This window comes from Thermobia domestica, chromosome 10 (genome assembly GCF_964235325.1).
Source record: "Thermobia domestica chromosome 10, izTheDome1.hap1.1, whole genome shotgun sequence".
Classification (NCBI taxonomy): Eukaryota; Metazoa; Arthropoda; class Insecta; order Zygentoma; family Lepismatidae; genus Thermobia; species Thermobia domestica.
This window is the reverse complement of record NC_137463.1, coordinates 187,642,934-187,664,574: the sequence shown is the minus strand read 5'-3', so window position 1 is coordinate 187,664,574 and position 21,641 is coordinate 187,642,934. Positions and strand designations below refer to the sequence as shown.

The window sequence follows — 21,641 nt, the reverse complement described above, 5'->3', positions numbered from 1 at the left end:
ATTAGGATTTCGATAGCTTAAGTTACAATAACTGTGAGCTGCACCTCTAAACTTTCCAGTTAAATGATCATGATCTCTTACTTTTGCTTTATTTTTATTTATATCCTTTAAACATTTTCCTAATTCATGTTTCCATTCTTCTAACTTTTCAATCATGCTATCATTATCTTTAGCGAATTGTATTTTCTTATTTAACATATTTATTTGTTTTTCAATTGCTGGTGGTAAATCATTCAAGTTTCTCTCACATATATGACAACTATTGGAATTATTATATATCTCGTTCTCATCTTTAGTTAGGTTATTCATTTCAACTTTTTTGTTATATATTTTCTTTATTTCTATTGCTTCTTGTTTTAACTTCTCCACAAACACCTTTGCAGCATCTAAACCAATATAACTAACAGGACTTTTATACACACCATTTGAGTATTTGATGTAATAACAGAAACTCATTGGTAAATGCTTTTGATACTTCACAGTTTTAGAACAATTATGCTCTACTTCCATTTTACATAACAAACATTCAAAATCGGCATATATCGTAAATGGTACTCTAAATGATCTATTATAATTTTGGAACTGTATTTGATTGTTATATGGTTCTATTCTAACAGATTCATGCTCCTTACAATATAGTTCATGTTGTTGTAATTGCTCCTCATTTCTAAAATGTCTTACCAAACATCTATCACAAAAGTACAATTTTTCCTTATGTTTTGTTACTTGACTTCTTATTAATCTCGATAAATCCTTTATCCAACAAAAATGACTATTATTTTCATCTTTTACATATAATAAATTGACGTGTTTGTCCTGCTTATTTTTTGTGATTTGAAGTGGGTATATATTATATTCATCATCATAACTATACACGTTAATGGATATGTTACTTCTCTTTTCAAACTTTACTATATTTTTTAATTGTACAGGAAATTCAATACCATTACAATATTTATCTTGTAACTCATTCACAATTTCTGTATAGTGTGAAGGTCGTTGATATTGAGAACATCTATCAATAGGTTTTAAATAACTTGCAATTGAATATAAGAAACATTTATTATCTTGATTTTTAATATTGATTACTGCTTTCTTATCTTTAATTGGTTTAGGAAGGTCAATATAGGAAGAAGCTCGTAATGGTACATATTTATTTAGTCTGATTTCTAAATGTTTAATTTGATGTAATGTCCATCCTGATCCTCTAACTTGAAATTCTTCCATCTCTCTACATAGTTTTTGTTTAGCATGGGTTATATATTCATCTAAGTCAGTAGATTGTAATATTCTTTCATTCATAGTTTTAAAATTGCGTTCTTGTATTTCTTTATCTTTAATATAATCACAAATGAATACAAGGTTGACTTTTAATGGGTGGTGCTTTAATTCTTCCTTGATTTTGTTAATAACTACTTTCCCACTTATATTTAAAAACTTCACTGGATCTTTATATTCTCCTATGTTTTCAATTGTGATAGTTTGTAATCGTTTCTGTATTGCTGTTTCCTTTGTTTCTACTTTAATTGGTATTCGTTGTGGTTTCGATTCTTCAAAAACATCTTGTTTAAATGGAAATATGTTTCTAATTTGTGATCTGTTCTGTTCATCTTCATATTTTTTAATACGGTCAATAAGTTCAGCCTTTCTTAATTTAGAATAACCTTTTATTCCTTTCCTTTTACAATGGTTTTTTAATTCATCAACTTTCATTGTGTATATAACTTTCAATTCGTCTGGTTCATTTTGATATTGTTCGATTTTTTTGATTAATTCACTCTTATTTAAAGAACTATAGTTACGGATTTTCTTGACTTTACATATTAGTTTTAGTTTTGTAATCGACATCTCCTTCATCTCCTCACCAGTAAAATTAACATTATTTATACTCATCTTATATGAAAAAATACTGTATCGTTTATTTATATATTAACCAAATTTTTTAGTTCATTTTCATAATATTTTTCTCATGTTATATATACCAACATTAGCATACTTATTTTTCCTAACACAACTGCTAATACTTGTACACTCCTGCCATTGTCTACATATATTAGTGTGTTGTGTTAGTATAGGGCTTTTATGAGATCACCCCATCAAAGTCATTATTAATATGATAAAAACTGAATCATTTTCATAATTATCATTCACCTTCTTATCCTATTTACCTTTAATGAAATAACTATAAAAGATAACATTTATAATATTATATTACTTTTATTTATTTAATTATTATGCAATTATTAAACCCTAACCATTTAATAAACCCTAGTTATTTAACAAACACTTTATTACCTTTAATGAAATAACATTTATAATATTATATTACTTTTATTTATTTAATTATTATGCAATTATTAAACCCTAACCATTTAATAAACCCTAGTTATTTAACAAACACTTTATTACCTTTAATGAAATAACATTTATAATATTATATTACTTTTATTTATTTAATTATTATGCAATTATTAAACCCTAACCATTTAATAAACCCTAACCATTTAATAAACCCTAGTTATTTAACAAACACTTTATTACCTTTAATGAAATAACTATAAAAGATAACATTTATAATATTATATTACTTTTATATATTTAATTATTATGCAATTATTAAACCCTAACCATTTAATAAACCCTAATTATTTAACAAACACTTTATTACCTTTTATGAATAACCATAAAAGTTACACATTAAATTTACACTACAACATTTTCCTTATCGTATCAAACTATTATGTGAATTATTAAACCATAAAATATAACATTTATAATAGTATATTATTTAATTATTATGTGAATTATTATACTATAATTATAACATTTATAATATTATATTACTTTTATTTAATTAACTATTATGCAATTATTAAACCCTAACCATTTAATAAACCCTAACCATTTAATAAACAATTTATACCTTTTATGAAATAATCATAAAATATAACATTTACAATACTACATTATTTTTGTTTATCCAACTATTATGTGAATCATCAAATCCTAACCATTTAACAAACACTTTATTACCTCTCTTTCTCAATATTTTTTCAACCAAATACTCATCCTTATATTTAGTTTTCAATAATTCTGGTTCATAAAATCTTCCTCTAACTTCTTCATTGTTTAAATCTTTAATTTTTTTATGTTGGTGGATTAGATGGTATAATCTCATTAATAACAAACACTTCTGCTGACCAATTTGGTGTATATCCTTTTTCAAACAAACCTTTAATTTTACTTATACGAACATAATCACCAATCTTATACTTTAACTTAACAGACTTATATTCTTTCTTATACACTTTTTTCAATATCACATGCTCATTTTTCTTATTCACTTCTACAGGTTTCATGCCAATTGTTCAATGTACTTTGTTATTATATTCATCAACCAAACCTTGCAATATTTTTAACCACTTATAATTACCTTGAACAGTAAATTTCTTCCACATATTTTGTTTAAGTGTTTTGTTAAATCTTTCAACAACAGAAGCTTTTTTACCACTATATGTTGAGTAATGATTGATATTGTTTTTTCTCATCAAATCTTCAAATTCTTTATTATAAAACTCTTTACCTTGATCAGTTTGTAAATTATTAGGTTTTCTTACTTTTAACACTGATTCAAATGCTTCTGTAACATTCTTACCACTCTTATCTTTAACAGGAACAGCAAATGCATATTTTGAAAACACATCTATAATGGTTAGCAAATACATATACCCTTTATTGATTTTGGAAATACCTTTTAACACACCACTATCCATTTCCACAAGATCCGCTTGCCATAAATCATCTATACCTTTAACAATAACACTTAACCTAGGATAATTTTTTCTAGATGGTTTATGAATTTCTTCTATAATATCTTCTCTAATACCTTCACCTTCATATAGTCAATCGCGCTTTTTAATGAATTGGGATTTATTAGTACCACATACAACACATATACCTTTCTTAACATATCTCCCATTCTTTGTCTGTTCTATTCTAATGTTATCTATTTTTGTATCTGTTGATTTCTTACACTTAACACAATACATCATTATTTATTAAAAGAAAATAATTAAGGTTCTCTTTCTATATACATAATAACTTCCAATAATTTTCCTTCTTCCATAGCTGAATTTTTTTGTGCTTGAAACATAATTTTATCACCCTTTTTAATGTTTAAAGGAAGATTTACCACTAAAGTATTGTTCAAAAATATATCTAAAAAGTATCTATCCAAACTTAATTCCATATGCATTATTTTTCCATTGTAGAGAAACTCATAATCATTAGATAAATTAAATATTCTGAAGATTGGATTTGGAACATTTCTAGTTCTCAATCGACATAATAAATTTATAGTTTCTTTTTGCATAATTAGATTAAAAGTTTCCTTCCTCATCATTTGGAAATCTTCTTTTGTTGTAAGTGTATTTAATTGGGATGATATTTCTGACTTATATTGATTAAATTCTGAAACAGGAACTTTTGCTTTAAATAGAATAGTAACATTATTATTGGTCTTTTTAAATTCTTCCATATATTCACCTTTTAAAACCTCAATATCATCTTTCTTTATATGTGTGTCTTGTAACGATTTTAATACATCTTCAAATTTGTTTCTATCACTTTCTAATTGGTTGTTAATATCGCTTTTCACTGACTCGAGCTGGTTTAACGTAATAGCATCTTGTTGATCAATACCATTAGTTATATTAACTAATCTTTTTTGTGTAAAATCAATCCATGATCTATAATTTGTTGTGAAAATTTTATTTAGTTCAGATTTAAAATTTGTACGACTCATTAAATTTTCATGTGTGTAATAATTTTCTCTTTTATATTTTTCAAATTCTTCATTCTTAACAACATTATCTAAATTCCTTAACTGTTTCAGCTGCTCTTCACTAATATCACTTACCTTACTTTTAATATTACCAAAAATATCCATATTTATTATATAATAATTTGAGTTATTTAACAGCAAGTAAAACAGTTATACGAGCTCCACCAAAATCAATCAAATCACCATTCTCATCTTTAATTGAAACTTTGAAATTATTAAATTTATTGTGATGTATTGGGAAAAATATCTTTTCATTAGGTTCATATATAATTGGTTCTCTAAACTCTGCATTTGTTCTAAATGTTGCAATTAAGTCTGTTTCGTTCTGTGTTGTATCATTGTGTTTTAAAATCATACCTTCTGCTAAATCACAGTGAATATTTCTAGTATCAAACGGATGAAACATTGGCACCTTATCTCCAACATGTTCTATATTTTCAGCCAAGTTCTTTTCACTAAAACCTAATACAGTATTAATGGTATCTAAGGTTATATTACATTGCTGGCTAAATATTTTAACTCTATTTTTCCTTCTATCCTCAGTAAATTGAATATTTTTAAAAGGATCGTTGGTATATGGAAGGTTTGATTTAATATATTCTTCTAATTCTTGTAAACTATATTGACCAGGCTGAATTATGAGTTGTTTTGTAAATTTTGTGTTACTATTACAAAATGTTAATTTGTTGTTCTTTTCTGTAATGTTTGGAGTTAAGTATGTTGTGTAAAATCCTGCAACAGCTACTTCTAAATCGTTTTCAAATGGGTAATGCAATGACATGTTTAATACAGATGAATAACCATTTAAATTAAATACCTTCATTTATTATATAATAAATAACTAATATGGATAATTGGGATATTAAAGTAAGGTTAACAGAAGAAGCGGCGAAGAGAAAGAGGAATGGTGAGTTGTTACCTGATGATATAAGATGTTTAATAGTTGGGCCTAGTGGTTGTGGTAAAACGACGTTAATGATTGATAATTTTTTGTTAGCACCTAAATGGTTAAAATATGCAAATGTTTATATATATTCTAAAAGTTTAAATCAACCTAAATACCAACACTTAATACAACTTTTTCGAGATATAGAACGTAATATTAAAGACACAGTAGCAATAATAAAAGGAAACAATGAAGAGATTACTCCATTAGATGAATGTGAGGACTATTCTGTGGTAGTATTTGATGATTTCATATTAGAAGAACAAAACCACGTTAGAGAATATTTTACTCGAGGTCGTCATAAGGGTTTGAACTGTTTCTATCTTGGGCAAACATATTCTAAAGTACCAAAACAATTAATTAGGGACAACTTAAACTTTCTTTGTATATTTAGACAGGACAATGTAAATTTAAAACATATATATGATGAATTTGTTGCATCTGATATGTCGTTTGAAAAATTACAATTATTATGTAGCAAGTGTTGGAGGGAAGAACATGGATTCTTAACAATAGATATGACTAGGAAGGCGAATAATGGTAAATATAGAAATAAAATTAAAGAATTTCTAAAAGTGTAAACTAAACGTATATGAATGCAGGTGAACGTATATATTATGTTATGTTATGTTATGTTATGTTATGTTATGTTATGTTATGTTTTTATTTTTTCTTTATATAATAAATGGATGTTAATAAAGCTAAGAAGTATATTAAGTTAAAAGAAGAACTTATTAAAAGATTTAAGGAAATTAAACAAAGTAATCGAAGTAAGTATGAAAAATTTAAAGAACAAGATCAGCCTGTTATTGATGCAATTAAAGATTTAGGGCAAGATATATCAAAAGTAGCAGAAGAAAATAAAAATCTAATTCAAGAGTTAGTTCCAGTTGTGTATAAAAGTACGAGAGTGGATTCAAGCTTATTAGAAACACCGCCTATGTATGATAGTCCTATAAATGAAAGTGATACGCCTATAACAGAAGAAATAACACATGAAAAAACAAATTAAATATAAAGTAGAAGGAATAGAATCTTTAGCAACAACTCATTTTGGTAATATTGCTTCAAGATATGCAACTAGAGATGATAAAAGTTTTGGAATACAGCCATATGATGATGATGGGAAAATTGTACATATGATAGGAAATGCGGAAGTTAAAATTCATGGTGATGATTTAGTTATTAATAATCGACATTATACAGGAACAGAAGGTTTATGGGAATTATTGACAAAACATAATCCAACAAATTATAATGATGATCTAGAAAAATATAAACAAATAGTAATTGATTCTAGTGTTGCATTTCATAATAATGATCCAAGTACAAGAAAACAAAAATCTAGTAAAGGTAAAAAATATAAAGAAATTATCAAACCTATTTGGGATGAATATATAAAACCAACAACACCTTCAAAAAAGACACCAAAATCTGGAGAAGGAATAAAGGTATATAACGAATTATCGAAAGAATACATATGGATGGATGATGTGAGAAAACTGATTGATCGCTTGATTGTTATTGATGGGGAAGAAAAATCTGGAAATGATAACTTTTATAATGAGAAAGTAGGCATAGTGGATATGATTAATTCTAAACTTGCACAATTTATACCTAATGATCCAAAAGGTATAGGTTATTTGATAAAGATATTGAATACGCTGCCACCAAAATTTTGGAATAGTGAAAAGTATGGAAAAGGATTAGTAAATGATTTGATTAATAAACTTCCATTTGAGTTGCATATTCCAGGATTTGAATATTGTGGTCCGGGTACAAAACTTCAAGAAAGATTAGAAAGAGGTGATAAAGGTATTAATCCATTAGATGAGGCTTGTAAAGAACATGATATATACTATAGGGATAATAAAGATACAGAATCAAGACATATTGCAGATAAGGAATTAGAAAATAAAGCTTGGGAAAGAGTTTTTGCTAAAGATGCTAATTTAATAACTGAAAAAACTACCTGCTCTTGGAACTGCTTTAGTGATGAATACAAAAGTAAGATTTGGTTTAGGTTTATAAGTAATGAAAGTAAGATTAGGTTTATAAGTATTTTTTAGATTTAGGTTTATATGTACTTTTTATGGACATTTTTCATAAAAAGCTTTTAATTAGATAATAAATATGCAGTTAAAAGGTTTTACATTTACGATTCCTAATCAGGAACTTAAACAATTAAATATAGATCACATTTTAACTAACAAACAACTTAAACAAAAGGAAGCAAAACTAAGTAAAGGACAATGTATGTCTCTATCTCTTTCTATACCACAACTTAAGAAAATAAACAAAGAAATGAAGGCAAATGATAATAAAGTTCATTATGGTGGTTTTATATTTACTATTCCAACGATTTTAGCTTTAATAGGTGCTCTAGGTTCTGTTGCTGGAGGTGCGGCTGCTATTGCTAAGACTGTAGATGATGCAAAAAAGAATAAAATGGAATTAGAGGAACAAAAGCGACATAACTTAGCAATGGAAGAAAAACAAGGTGGTAGGCTTTCAAAAGACGTAAACTCCAAAACAGTAAAGAAAAAGAAGAAATTAAACCTTTAAGTAATTTAGACCTAATACAACGTGTTAAAAAACTTAAGATAAGAAACTTTAGAGGTGTATTTATGAGTGATGAATTGCCTAAACAACCAAGGAAGAATGAGTGTGGTATTGTTAATTTTGATACGTCTAAAAATATAGGAACGCATTGGATTTGTTATTGGAAAAAAGGAAATAGAAAGTATGTGTTTGATTCATTTGGAGGTAATCCGCCAAAAACACTCGTAAAATATCTTGGTCATAATATAGAGTACAATAGCAGCCGTATACAACATTTTAACGAGGTAATTTGTGGACATTTATGCATTACAGTGTTAAAAATGTTTACAGATGGGTATAGTTTTTCAGAAATTATTAGTCAAGTGAATAGGAATAAGGATATTTGGAGAAGTTATATTTAAGTTTTTATGGGTTTATTTTATGGGCTTAATTCATAAAACGATTACAAATATTTTTTATAATAAATATGGATAAGATAGAATCATATGAATTACAATCCTTTAAACCTAATCAAAAAACAATCGAGAATTTAAATAAGCCTAACAGGTCTATTGAATTAGATATTGACGTGGGTGATGGCTTCATACATCCTTATTATGCTGATATTTATGTAACTTTTGAAATTAGAGGTAGAGATGCTGATGGAGAATATACTACTGGTCAAAATATTAGACTTATTAATAATTTCTTCCCACATTTGTTTTCTCAAATTCAGGTTAGTAAGCATGGACAGATATTAGATATTATTGATTATCCTGGTTTAACTTCAACAGCTGTAAACACATGTACGATTTCAAGACCAGAGGCAAATCACTATGATGAATGTGGATGGGAAGGAATTACGTGGGCAAGAACAGATGAAGAAATAGTGTTTTTGCTAAGACTTTTGCCAGGATTTTGTTCAGATTTTAAAGATATTATGTGGAAGGGAGGATTGAAATATACATTTAAAAGAAGTGGTTCTGATGATAATGCATTTGCTATTTGGAAAACAAAAAAGCAGGATGGAACATATGAGAATGATCAACCACATCCAGGTAAAATTAAGATTACAAATATGGAGTTAAGAATGCCTATTGTTAATTATGAACCTAACTATGCCACCTTGTTAAGATCTAATATGTTAAAAGAAGGTAAGATTCCTATTTCATTTAACACGTATCAATGTTTACAGAAATCAGTTAGTGGTAAATATTTAGAATTCGATTTAACCACACAATTTAACTCAAGTGAATTTGATATGCCTAATTTTGTAATTGCCTTTTTCCAAACTGATAGAAATGATAATCAAGAAAGAGATTCAAGCTATTTTGATCATTGTAAAGTTCAGAATATCCATTTTCGTAATTCTAGAAATGAATCTTTCCCATTAGAATCTTTAAACTTAGATTTTGCAAAACATAAGTATTTGAAAGTTTATGAAATGTATACGGTATATAAGCGAGCTACAATTGGAAATACTGAGATGTTATATTATCCTAAAGAATTTTTAGAAAATAGGCCGATGTTCGTAATTAACACAAGCAAGCATAAATCAGTAACTGTAAGTGATAAAACTAATTTGAAACTGACTGTTAATTTTGAAAGCGATGTACCAGATAAAACAATTTGCTATGTTGTTATGATTGGTAAGAAAAATTTAGAGTATGATGTTGAGAAAGAAAAAATAATTGAGAAGATATAAACCAATTATATGTTTATTAGATTTGTTTAGTTTGTAAGTGTTTTTATGATAATATCATAAAAACTTATTTAATAAAATGACTATTCCAGATAACATTCCACGTGAGAATTTAATTGTGTTAATTGAAGATACTATATTAAATCTTGAGAAGTTATTAATGAAAAACAAAAGGAAGTTTAAGAGAATAAAATGTGTTTATATTACTCTTATTACGTTATCAATTCTATTATCAGCTTCTACAGGGTTCATCAATGTATTTATTCCTGTTACAGTGTATTCAATTATTACAACTGCATTTGCTTCGGCTTCTGCTGTTATCACTGGTCTATCAACACGGTTTAATATAGCTTCAAAGAAAGAATATTATAAAAATATGGTGAATCGAATTGGGTTGTTTAAAGATGAGCTTAATGTAATTAAGCTCATGAATGGTGAATTAACAGATGAAAATGTAAGAGATATTGTTAACAGAATCAATGACATACTTAACGAAATTCGAGATTATTAGAAAAAAATTCTATATAATAAATACGATGGCGAGTCATATTGAACTTTTAAATAAACTTGGAAGTCTTGAACAAAAACAGGTTATTGGATTAAGAGAATTAGAATTAAATACAGAATATAAGATTGTGAAAATGGAAAAGATTAAAACTAAGTTTGGAAAGAGTATTTTAGTTGAATGTGAAGAGTTTAAGGTATTTCTTCCACCTAGATTTACAAAACACTTAACAGATAAAATGATTGATGAGATCGTTAAAGATGGAATAAAAATCAAATACACTGGTTTAAAAGATAACTATCCAACTGTTGAGTTCTGTATGTGAATCCAAAAAATAATAAAAATGATCAAAAATATGTTGTCAGAAGTAAAAAATGGAGTGAATAGAATGGATCCTCAAAAGAAATTTATACTTACTAATAATTTCAATGTAATTGTGAAAAATGTGCAGACCGAAGTTCAAGTTGTTTTTGATATTAACGGTTGTCTATTCAGCTTGAATTATGATCAGTGGACAGAGTTTAAGAAGTCATTGTTTCCTATTGAGAACGAGGTTAGCAGAAGATTCCATTATCAATATCCGAACTTGTAACTATCAATATACTAATTTGTAACTATTATGTAATTATGTAGAATTTAGTTAACTTTTATGGTAATATCATAAAAGTGTTTTTTAATTTTATTTTACTAGATTTTGTGATTTTTATAACTAGATTTAGTGATTTTTTATTTTTTAACCATATTTAGTGATTTTTTGTAACTAGATTTAGTGATAGAATTCATTAGAAGTTATTATGAGTAAGATAGAAGTTATTTGAGATGTGATAGAAGTTATTTGGGATAGGGAGTGCGCTGCAAATTATTAGGGGGTAGATTAGAAGTTATTAGAGATGATAGGGTGACATATAGTTAAAATGGGCTAATAATAAATTTGTCTGCAGAATCCCCATTATCTATCTACTATTCTCAAATACTTTCAGTCTGCATTCTTTCCTTAAAGCAAGTGACCATGTTTCACAACCATACAGAACAGGCATGATTATCGTTTTATATATTTTAAGCTTCAAATTCATCGACAGAATTTTGCGATGACAGAAGATTTTGAATTGAATAATAACAGGAATTTCCTGCTTTCAGTCAACATTTAATTTCTTCGTGGATATGATTTTGATCCTAGATACTTGAAAGTATCCACTTTATCGAAGGTATTAGAAAAAAAAATATTTGATACTTTGACACATCCATAATTTGCAGAATTGCGATTCCAGCAAACTTCCATATATTTAGTTTTTTCTGCATTTACTTCTAAACCTGCAAGCGTTTAATAAGGCCTCTACATTATTATATTGTTCTCCTACCATTTGCTATCAAATTACATCATCAGCATACGCCGTAACCTAGTGAATACCATTTAGCTGTAGGCCCTGGTCGCTATCTTTAAATTTCCTTATAGTCTGGAAAGTGGAGGATATACAGTTCATCCGGTTCCTGCACCACTTTCTACAATTTTTCCACTTACTCCAGAATAAAGTTGAATAATAATGTCGACACTGCATCTCCTTGTTTCATGCTATTCTCGACGTAGACAAGAACTTTCCTACTCGAACTTTACTTTGGGATTCATTTAAACATATCTTAATTACTCTAACTAGCTTTTTCGATATTCCAAATTCTGTAAAAATGTTAATGTTTCTTATCCAAAAGATTCGTAAGCCTTTTCAAAATCAATAAATAATTGATGTACAGGAGTGTTGTATTCCCATTGCCTTTCGAGTATTTGTCAAATGGTAGGTATGTGATCGATAGTTGATTGATTTCTTTTAAATCCACACTGATAATCTTCATCTGCGTATGGGATCAATCTTGCTAATAGGATATTTGAGAGAATTTTATAGGATGTTGACAGAAGAGAAATGCCTATATAATTATTACAAGCTGTTTTGTCGCCTTTTTTGTGAATTGGAACAAGATTCATTCTTTCCACTCTTATGGTAATTCCTCCTTGTTTCAGATCAGGAGAATGAGTTTGTGTATAATGACCCAAACTTTTCCCCTCCATCTAAAATTAACTCAGCCGGAATTCCGTCTATACCAGGAGATTTGTTTTTCTTTAATTTCTTTATAGCGATGGTTCTGCTGTGTGCATTTTCCTTTCCCCACGGACATTAGTTTTTGGCTGTGAGTTAAGCAAATCGTCAAAAAAATATTTTCATCTATTCAAGGTGCCATCTGTATCAGTGAGAATTGTTCCGTCATCGCTCTTTAAATTATACGCGCGAGGTTGATACCCTTTCTTAAATTCGATGATGCCCTTACACATGTCTCGATTTTTTTACTAGAATCTTCAAGTTCATTATTTTTAGCCTTCCAAAAATCGCGTTTCTTTGTTCTATACATTTTGGAAGTTCCCCATCTGATTTCAACGAAATGTTGTGTAGTGATATCGTTCGAATTTTGTACCCAGCACAGTTTCGCCTGGTTTTCCTTCGCTAGCTTAATGAATTCCTGGTCAAACCACGGTTTGTTTCTACATATTTACGCGTGCTCTATTTTTTTCTTGCTGAAAGTTTACTGTTATCCCTAATTTGAACCCAAGTATCCTCAACACTAGTGCTCTCAAAACCTTCTAAAACCGAGAATCTATTCGACACTTCAATCTTGTAGTCCCCTCTAGACTGGTTTTCTCCTAATTTCTTTAAACTAACCCTCTTAGTTTTCAGATTTTGAATATTTCCTTTATTCAACGATAACTGCTACCAGGTAGTGATCAGTGTCAGTCAGGTCCTCTGAACGACCACCATCTTGCCAGGTTCATGTGTATTTATGAACGTCGCGATGTGAGAAATTTGTACTCTTCACGATAAGTTTGTTGGATATTTCAAAGTTCATGACACTAACGCCGTTGTCATTACCTTCCTTATGCAAACTTTCTTTCATATAACCGGTTTGAAAATATCCTGTCACCCTACCTTCGCATTGAAATCCTCTAATAGAATTTTCATAGGTATCGCGGGACTTGCTCGAATACCCGTGATACTTCTTAAAAAGTGTCATTCATATCGTCATCCTTATCTTCTGTTGGTGCACGTGCATTTAAAACAATATCACACCACCGACCCTTAAAAGTAATAAAAGAAAGTCTATCAATAACAAATTCAACCCGTTTAATTGCTGATATTAAAATAACCGAAATTAAAATGTTATTTGTGTGGTCACATGCAGAATAAAATTACAAAAGTTTGAAATTATTACTGGAAATTAATGCTGTCACCCATTTCGAACATTTTAAAAGCACATAGTTTCTAATGTGTTGAAATTTCATTTCTTATCGATAGTATGAAACGTTACAGATAATTGTACTGTAAGTTTCCATAAGTGATCTGCATACCAATCAAAGGTAATTTTGTCAAGTTTAACAAGAAGTCCAAACTACGCCTCTTGAAAACAGCTCTTATTTGTAAAAGAATACGTTATGATCGTGTTTTGGCTGTTGCAATAGTCTGTCCGAGCTGCTTGATAAAAAAAGAAAATCAATATAATGTAACAACAACAAAAGCGGCTTCCCTATTATGCAAAAAAAAGGGGGGAAAGCTTTGTGGTGAGTGTAGGGGGCGCCGAATTTTACTTCGCCCCGGGTGCCGAAATATCAAGCTATGGCTCTGGGTGCCTTCTAAGACGAGACAAACAGGCTTTCATTCATGAAACATGAATTGAAGTTGTCCTCAGCACAGTGGTTGATTGGAGTAATTGTGGTAGGGAAGAGTGTCTTGACTGGGCGATAAAAAAGTCAACGAACATCAGTGGTCCTAAAAAGTCGTTGAAATAGAGGAAGCTAAATTTGGGAAAGGAAGTTCAATAGAGGCCGATGAGTGACGGTCAGTGAATATTTGGTGGCGTAGAACGTAGTTCGGAGGGAAGTTTTTTTGTGTTGCCAGTAACAAGAAGAGACCAAGAAACTTACTGAACATATAATAAAGGATCGAATATTACTAGGAACAACAATCATTTTAGACTGTTGTAAGTTATATGATTGTCTCAATGATGGTTTCAGGCTAACCTAACCTACTAACATTTTATAATTTTTTAAGTGATTTTAAGTAGGTTTGAAACTGGAGGAGCACCTACTAACAATTTAGGCAAAAATGCACTTTGAGCAGAACGTTCATACCGCATCTATTGAGTTGTAATTATGTAAGTACTCAACCTAACCTAACCTAAATAACACTGATTCAATTCCTACAATGCCACATCCTGTGACAAAATCACTTGTTCTGCTCAAACTGCACTCTTACCACAATTTTTAATCATTTAAGAGCTTTCTGTAGGTTTGAAACTGGAGGGCACTTTAAAGTTAAGCTACATCTGAGATAACACAAGGTAAAAATGAAATACTTGACGCTCAAGTAATAATAGGGCACTTATTCCAAAGTTGGGCGTCCGCTTTCGCCACGTTTTTTCGCTGTTATCTCCTTTCCACACTTTCTGCAATTTGTTATTAGGTTCACTAATCCGTGCTCTTCACAAACTTTTAAAAGATTTTGCTCGTAATCAACGTATTCCTTCACAAATGTTAAAACTAGTAGTTCATTGCCCTTGTACATTCGCCATGTTGATAACATAAATGCTCGTTTCTTTCCCACAATGCATCTGTTCAGTTACCTTGCGCCAAGTAGTTCCCTCCGCTCGCCGTATAGTCCTATGTTTGTAACCGCTTATATATAACAAATAAACATATTTTTTGAGACTCTTATATATTATCAAGCACACAAACGATCAAATTATCCATATCTTTCCTGTAAATTTTAAAAATTTTGCTGGAAACGGACGCCCAACTTTGGAATTTAACCCAATAATAGCTTCTACCTTTTTAGTCTACCTTGTATTTTATCACTGACACTGAACATTGCCTAAAATTGAATATACTTTACCTGCGCACAGCGTTTGGCCCTTTGAAACGCCACTGACGTTACAAGTCCAAAGATTTTATAAACAAGTGGTTTCTTCACTCGTCCAAGACGAACTTTGGCTTTTAATTTATCCATTTAGTAGTAAATTTGTACTTAAGTTTAAACAAGCCCCTAGTATTCCACAACGGCAAAAGCTAAAGAAGTGCTCCCAACAAGGTAATAGGCCTAAAATAACAGTTCACGTTTAGCATTCTAATTGGCTCCCGGTTTATGACGTCATGGGGAGATATCAGGGAAAACTTCCTATCTGCCTGCCTGTTGTTACAGTACATGTTTTACTCGTAAAACTGGATTTGGAATAACATCCTTGGCTTTTCAAATGCTAAGAATATGTTTCACTACTAAGAGATGGTGCAATGTAATTTCTAAAATAATAATAATAATAATAATAATAACAATAATAATAAAATGAAAGCAAACCAAGTTCAAAATATTCTAACAAGTAAACCTTACGTTTCGGTGAATCGAGTTGCTGACTGAGACACATATGAGAAAGTAGCACTAAATGTGGTCAGTATTTCAGTGAAGTTGTAGGTGCGAAGCTCCAGGGGTTTAGGAGATACAGCTACCAGAACATCACATGGAAGTACAGTATAGTCTTCATACAGTTGGATGTAAAAGCCCTGTAAGACCTCTTGTAACGACAAAAGATGAATAACAAATATATGGGTATATATTAGGACCAGGGGAAAGTCATATAGTAAGGGTATACCTGACGGCGGCCATCTTGAAATCCACCATTTTGAATTAAGATTAAGTTTTTAAAATAGGAACAGGGTCATGTGATACATGATGTAAGGCGCAAATTTAATCAGAAGAACAATAGTGACGCTTATTTTGATTTACGCGCAATTGGTAAAAAGTTACAGGGAAATTAAATATTGTTGCAGCATATGCATTAGTCCTTTACCCCACCTTGTAAATTTTGTGTTAATGATAATAATTAAATAAGAAGCAGCTGGATAAATATTAGGTCTATGGTAAGAGTTGCCTTGATGGCGGCCATGTTCAAATCCGCCATTTTGAAACAGACAAAAGTTTTAAACAAAACGCATAACATTGACACCTTATTAATAGCAAATTTTACCATAAATCCAACGGTATAACCATGTTTGCTTTACCATTAACCAGCATTTGTTATCGCATAAACAAGTTGCTAATTTAAGGAAAAATGACCAAAGTGGAATTGAGTCGTAATTGAACTTCGGTCTTTCTTCCAGAAAAGTCCTCAATTAGTACAATCAATATGTAGTTCAGAAAAGAGTGCATGACTTGCACAAATGCTCTGCTCACAGTGAGCACACCTGACAAAGGCAATCGAGTTACACTTGACACATTCAAAATGGCGGATTTGAACATGGCCGCCATCAAGGCAACTCTTACCATAGACCTAATATTTATCCAGCTGCTTTTTATTTAATATCATTAACACAAAATTTACAAGGTGGGGTAAAGGACTAATACATATGCTGCAACAATATTTAATTTCCCTGTAACTTTTTACCAATTGCGCGTAAATCAAAATTAGCGTCACTATTGTTCTTCTGATTAAATTTGCGCCTTACATCATGTATCACATGACCCTTTTCCTATTTTAAAAACTTAATCTTAATTCAAAATGGTGGATTTCAAGATGGCCGCCGTCAGGTATACCCTTACTATATGACTTTCCCCTGGTCCTAATATGTACCCATATATTTGTTATTCACCTTTTGTCGTTACAAGAGCTCTTACAGGGCTTTTACCTCCAACTGTATGAAGACTATTCTGTACTTCCATGTGATGTTCTGGTAGCTGTATCTCCTAAACCCCTGGAGCTTCGCACCTACAACTTCACTGAAATACTGACCACATTTAGTGCTACTTTCTCATATGTGTCTCAGTCAGCAACTCGATTCACCCAAACGTAAGGTTTACTTGTAAGAATATTATTTACCTCTAGAAAATAATATCAAGAATCCATTTGGTCATTAATGAGAATAATAATCAACAAATATAATAAATAAACTGTCCCTTATCACTCTATAGAAAACATCCGTCCGCCAAGCGTGTGGCTTGGGTTCGATTTCCCCTCAGTCTAGTTATCTGAATTTTCTGTTTTTGCAAATGCAAATATAATCCATAGTGTAAATATAAAGAAAGTCAATATTCTCAACTTTCTGATTAAAAAAATAGTTTTAAAATAAATACTTAGGCTTTACTCTTGTGCTAATCAATTCAGCCTCATATGTGTGTAGTTTGCGCTCTTCGTTCCCTGCAAGACTGTTTTTTAACTAAATGGACCAGATTTTGAACGATGATAGCATGGATAAATTTCGAAGTAAGGTGGTTGAAATCGGTCGTATTCTTGAGGAACAATGAACGAAGAACTGTCCATATGTTAATATTGATTTCTACAAAACTATGAGCTACAATTAAAAATTATTGTGTTAGGTTTGTGTGAATGAAATGGCCGCTTTGACATATGGTGAGATACTACCTCAGCGACACAATACAAGCATGGATTAAGGTCGCTGTAGAAACGGATCTTCTGTAAGTTCTGTAAACGACCAGCAAACAGGCTGGGGTACCCACATGGTTAGGAGTCAGTGCGTTGTTTAACAGGTCCATGTGAAAGTGTGTAATGAAGAATTCACAATTGCATTTTATTTATTTATTGATTGATTTATTTTTTAGCTCTTTCATGGCTTATGATCAGTATACGCCTTCGATGTGAAAGATTAGGGTTAGACTTCCTGTGGGAGCTCGTGTAGTTCGGTCGGACACCACGTTAGGCCCACCGCTCACTGGCGACGAAACAGTTGTACATACAACTATCTTGTCGTTGTCGCTTACAGTCTGCAACTTCACGGCGACAAAACATTTTTATTGCCACACCCTCGCTCACTGGCGACGGCAACAGAAAAGTTGCCGGGCATTTGACATCACAATTTGGCGGGATTAGACACAATACGATGAATTTCAAAGAATATGCTATTATTTGTGCGCTAATGCTGAACTTCAGAAGGAAAAAATAATAAAAAAGAAATACTGGGTACATCCTATATACAGTGAGAGACTGCTGAAGGAAAAATTTTACACGCTATATAGTGAATAGAACTATTTTTCTTAACATGTCTATCCACGCGTCTGGAGAAAAATAATCTCAAAGTTGGATGGATTGAGCTTCCTCAAATTAGTACAAAAGGTCTATTAGACATTTATCCTAGAGTGGGCACATTTAACATGGTCATAAAAGGTAGTTCTTTGTCAATTCACACTCGGAATAAGCCTGCATATTTTCGGGTGTGTTGAAGTTCAAAGCAGGACATGAGAGTTCTGAGAATCATTTCATCGACAGTGGGGCACCCATCTGAAATGTGGAAATAAATAATTTGAAGAGATTAACAAAGAGGGCGGGGGAGGGGCTCAGACGGCATTTATAACATTATTGTAACAAGATCTCTACAATGTTCTTGCAATTTTTGGAAGTAAGCAAAAAATTATCCTAAATACGCCAATGCTATCAAAGTTCTGAAGGTAGCATCAGGGCCGTAAAATGTGCGGGGGGCCCGCCGTTCGAGGGAGGACCCACTATAACACAAAATTTTCTTAGTCTGTATACCATATGAACATGAAATTATAAATGAAGCATCAAACAGGTTCACTACAGTACATAAACAAAACAACACACAAAAGCTAAATAAAACAAAAATGAGTCGTGGGCCCATTTCAGTAAAAATTGTCAACTATTAGGAGCCTAGAAATAATATTTATTCATATGGCTTTGATATTTGTCAACATTGTTCCATTAATTAATTTGTATGAAACGGGCCCAGGAGCGTAACTAACGTCCCCGCAGATCTTGCCGTGCGGGAGGGCCCGCAGGCTCCGGGGTGCCAATAAAGAGTAAGAGAAAGATGGAAAGAGGGGGTCCAAGAATTAGAAAAAACATATTTTTGTAGAGGGCCCAAATACGCGTATTAATGCTTGCCCCCCAGAAAAAATCTAAGTTATGGCGCTGGGTAGCGTGAATGAGCGACAAAAAATAACAGCATTGTATATCGTAAAGAACTACAATACGAACGGGAACGATTATTCGAATCAAAATATAACAATAACAACGAAAATATAAAACGACTGGAACTAATTAACAAAACGAAACAGCTGCAGCCCGACAAGACTGCACTATGACTATATTCTAAGATGTTCTGCGTATAGCCATAAAATAAAACTTGGCTTTCCTTGTTTATATTTCAAGTGCAAAGAAAATTGAGAATTATAATTTTATCTCTATTATTTCTAGTTGTGGGAATTCGATAAAAATAGTAGTTCGTAGTGTGACAGCCATATGTAGTTATCGAATTACCCAATTACCGAATTATCGAATTTACCTAGCGGTGTTATTTTTTTTTCTTGGCTGGAAAGCTCATACTAATTTTTATATGACGCTGGGCGTTTCTCTATTTTCTCAATTAATTTTTCATTATCTTTAATCAATAATTAAAGACATACATGTATTAGCTTCAATTGCGAACACTTCTTTTCACGCGCTACACACGGAACAAACTTATGTGGAAAACTTGTAGAAAACATTTATTTTTTATCTCTCTGCTTGGAGGTACCTCGGCAACTTTTCTGTCGCCGTCGTCGCAGTGAGCGAACTCCCATAAGACTCAATGCATTTTTAGATGTTGCGCAACTGTTCCGTTGCCAAGCTGTTGCCTTGCTCTCTCCCTGCTTGGCGACACCTCGGCAACTTTTCTGTCGCCGTAGCCTCAGTGAGCGGACTCCAATAAGACTCAATGCATTTAGCCAGAGCATCAAGATAGTTGCCCGACAAAATGTTGCCAGTGAGCGGTAGCTCTTAATCTACAACCTTTGGTGCTGAAACAGACCGATAAACTCCAAACCAACCAAGCGTTGTACTTTAGGAATTCGAATTGGGACATTCCACACAGCAAGCTGAGGGGAAAGGAACCTTAACAGCAGTGGCGTAACTAAAGGTTTGAGAGCATCCCCACAGGCAGCGTGGAGTGCGGCTCCTTCTCTACATCCCACTTCACGATTCGGGGCGCCCCTGATGACTTGAGGCCCCCCCGCAATGCGGAGTCAGCGGGGCCCTTACTTACGCCCCTGCTTAACAGTGCATTTGGGCTACAAATGGCAAGTGAACATACCATTCGCCTTTGGTTTGTCAGCTTTTTTCCCGATGATACGAGAGTCGTTCAATTAGTCCTTAGAAAGTCCGAAAGATGACACTCGTAGTATCGAAAAAGGTTTGCTTTTAGTAAACGTCATTCCTCACAAGACTTGTTAAAGTTTCCGTTATACCCGTCACGTTAGTTTCATTGTCATTGTCGATTGGAGAAACAAATTTCTGTTTATTTAGAAAAATGAAAAAAAAATATTTCGTGTGATTATTAAACAATTCTATTTAAAAGACTGAACACTGAAAGAGATTAAACAGAGTTGAATGAAGTTCATGGTACATCTGCTCCTGTTGCGACTGTTTACAATTGGATAAATGGGTTTAAACGTCGCCGTATATCCACAAATTATTAACATCGTTCGGGACGGTTCCGTGGAAGTGTCTTCCTCCGAAATTATTGACAAAATCCACGATATGGTTTTGAGTAGTCGACGAATCAAAGTGCGCGAAATAGTTGAGACCACAGGCAAGGGCGCCGATCTCGGGTGCAATTTGTCTTAAAATTTTCATATATATACCTTTTGCATCTGAATCCCCCCCCCCAAAAAAAAATACAGAGAAATCGGCGCCCTTGACCACAGGCATATCACAAGGTTTTCAATTTTGCACGAGAAATTGGGTTTGAAAAAATCTCGGCAAGATGGGTGCCGTGTTTGCTCTTAGTGGAGATTAAACGCAATTGTATGACCGATTTGGAGGCAGATTTGGCGCTTTTTCGTCTTAATCCTGACTAGTTTATGCTTCGATACATAATAATGAACGAGACATGTATTTTATTACTACACTCCAGAAACAAAGAAACAGTCGAAACGGTAGGTTTTTAAAGGCGATCCAGCTCTGAAGAAGAAGACAGTGAGATTGGCCAACAAGGTGATGTCCACAGTTTTTTGGAGTATGCGGGATCATCTACATTGATTACTTGGAGAAAGGATAAACGTAAATCGAG

The 21,641-nt window shown here is 31.8% G+C and overlaps 1 protein-coding gene across 1 annotated transcript in view; it reads right to left on the bottom strand.

Moving 5' to 3' along the window:
- The window catches only part of LOC145661709 (uncharacterized), a 119,017-nt gene extending 103,363 nt beyond the window's left edge, over window positions 1-15,654 (bottom strand). Inside the window, exon 1 of the mRNA XM_081727040.1 lies at window positions 15,466-15,654. Coding sequence (XP_081583166.1) covers window positions 15,466-15,579 — 114 coding nt within the window. The 5' untranslated portion in view covers window positions 15,580-15,654. The remainder of the gene's footprint in view (window positions 1-15,465) is intronic.
- Window positions 15,655-21,641: the final 5,987 nt, after the last annotated feature.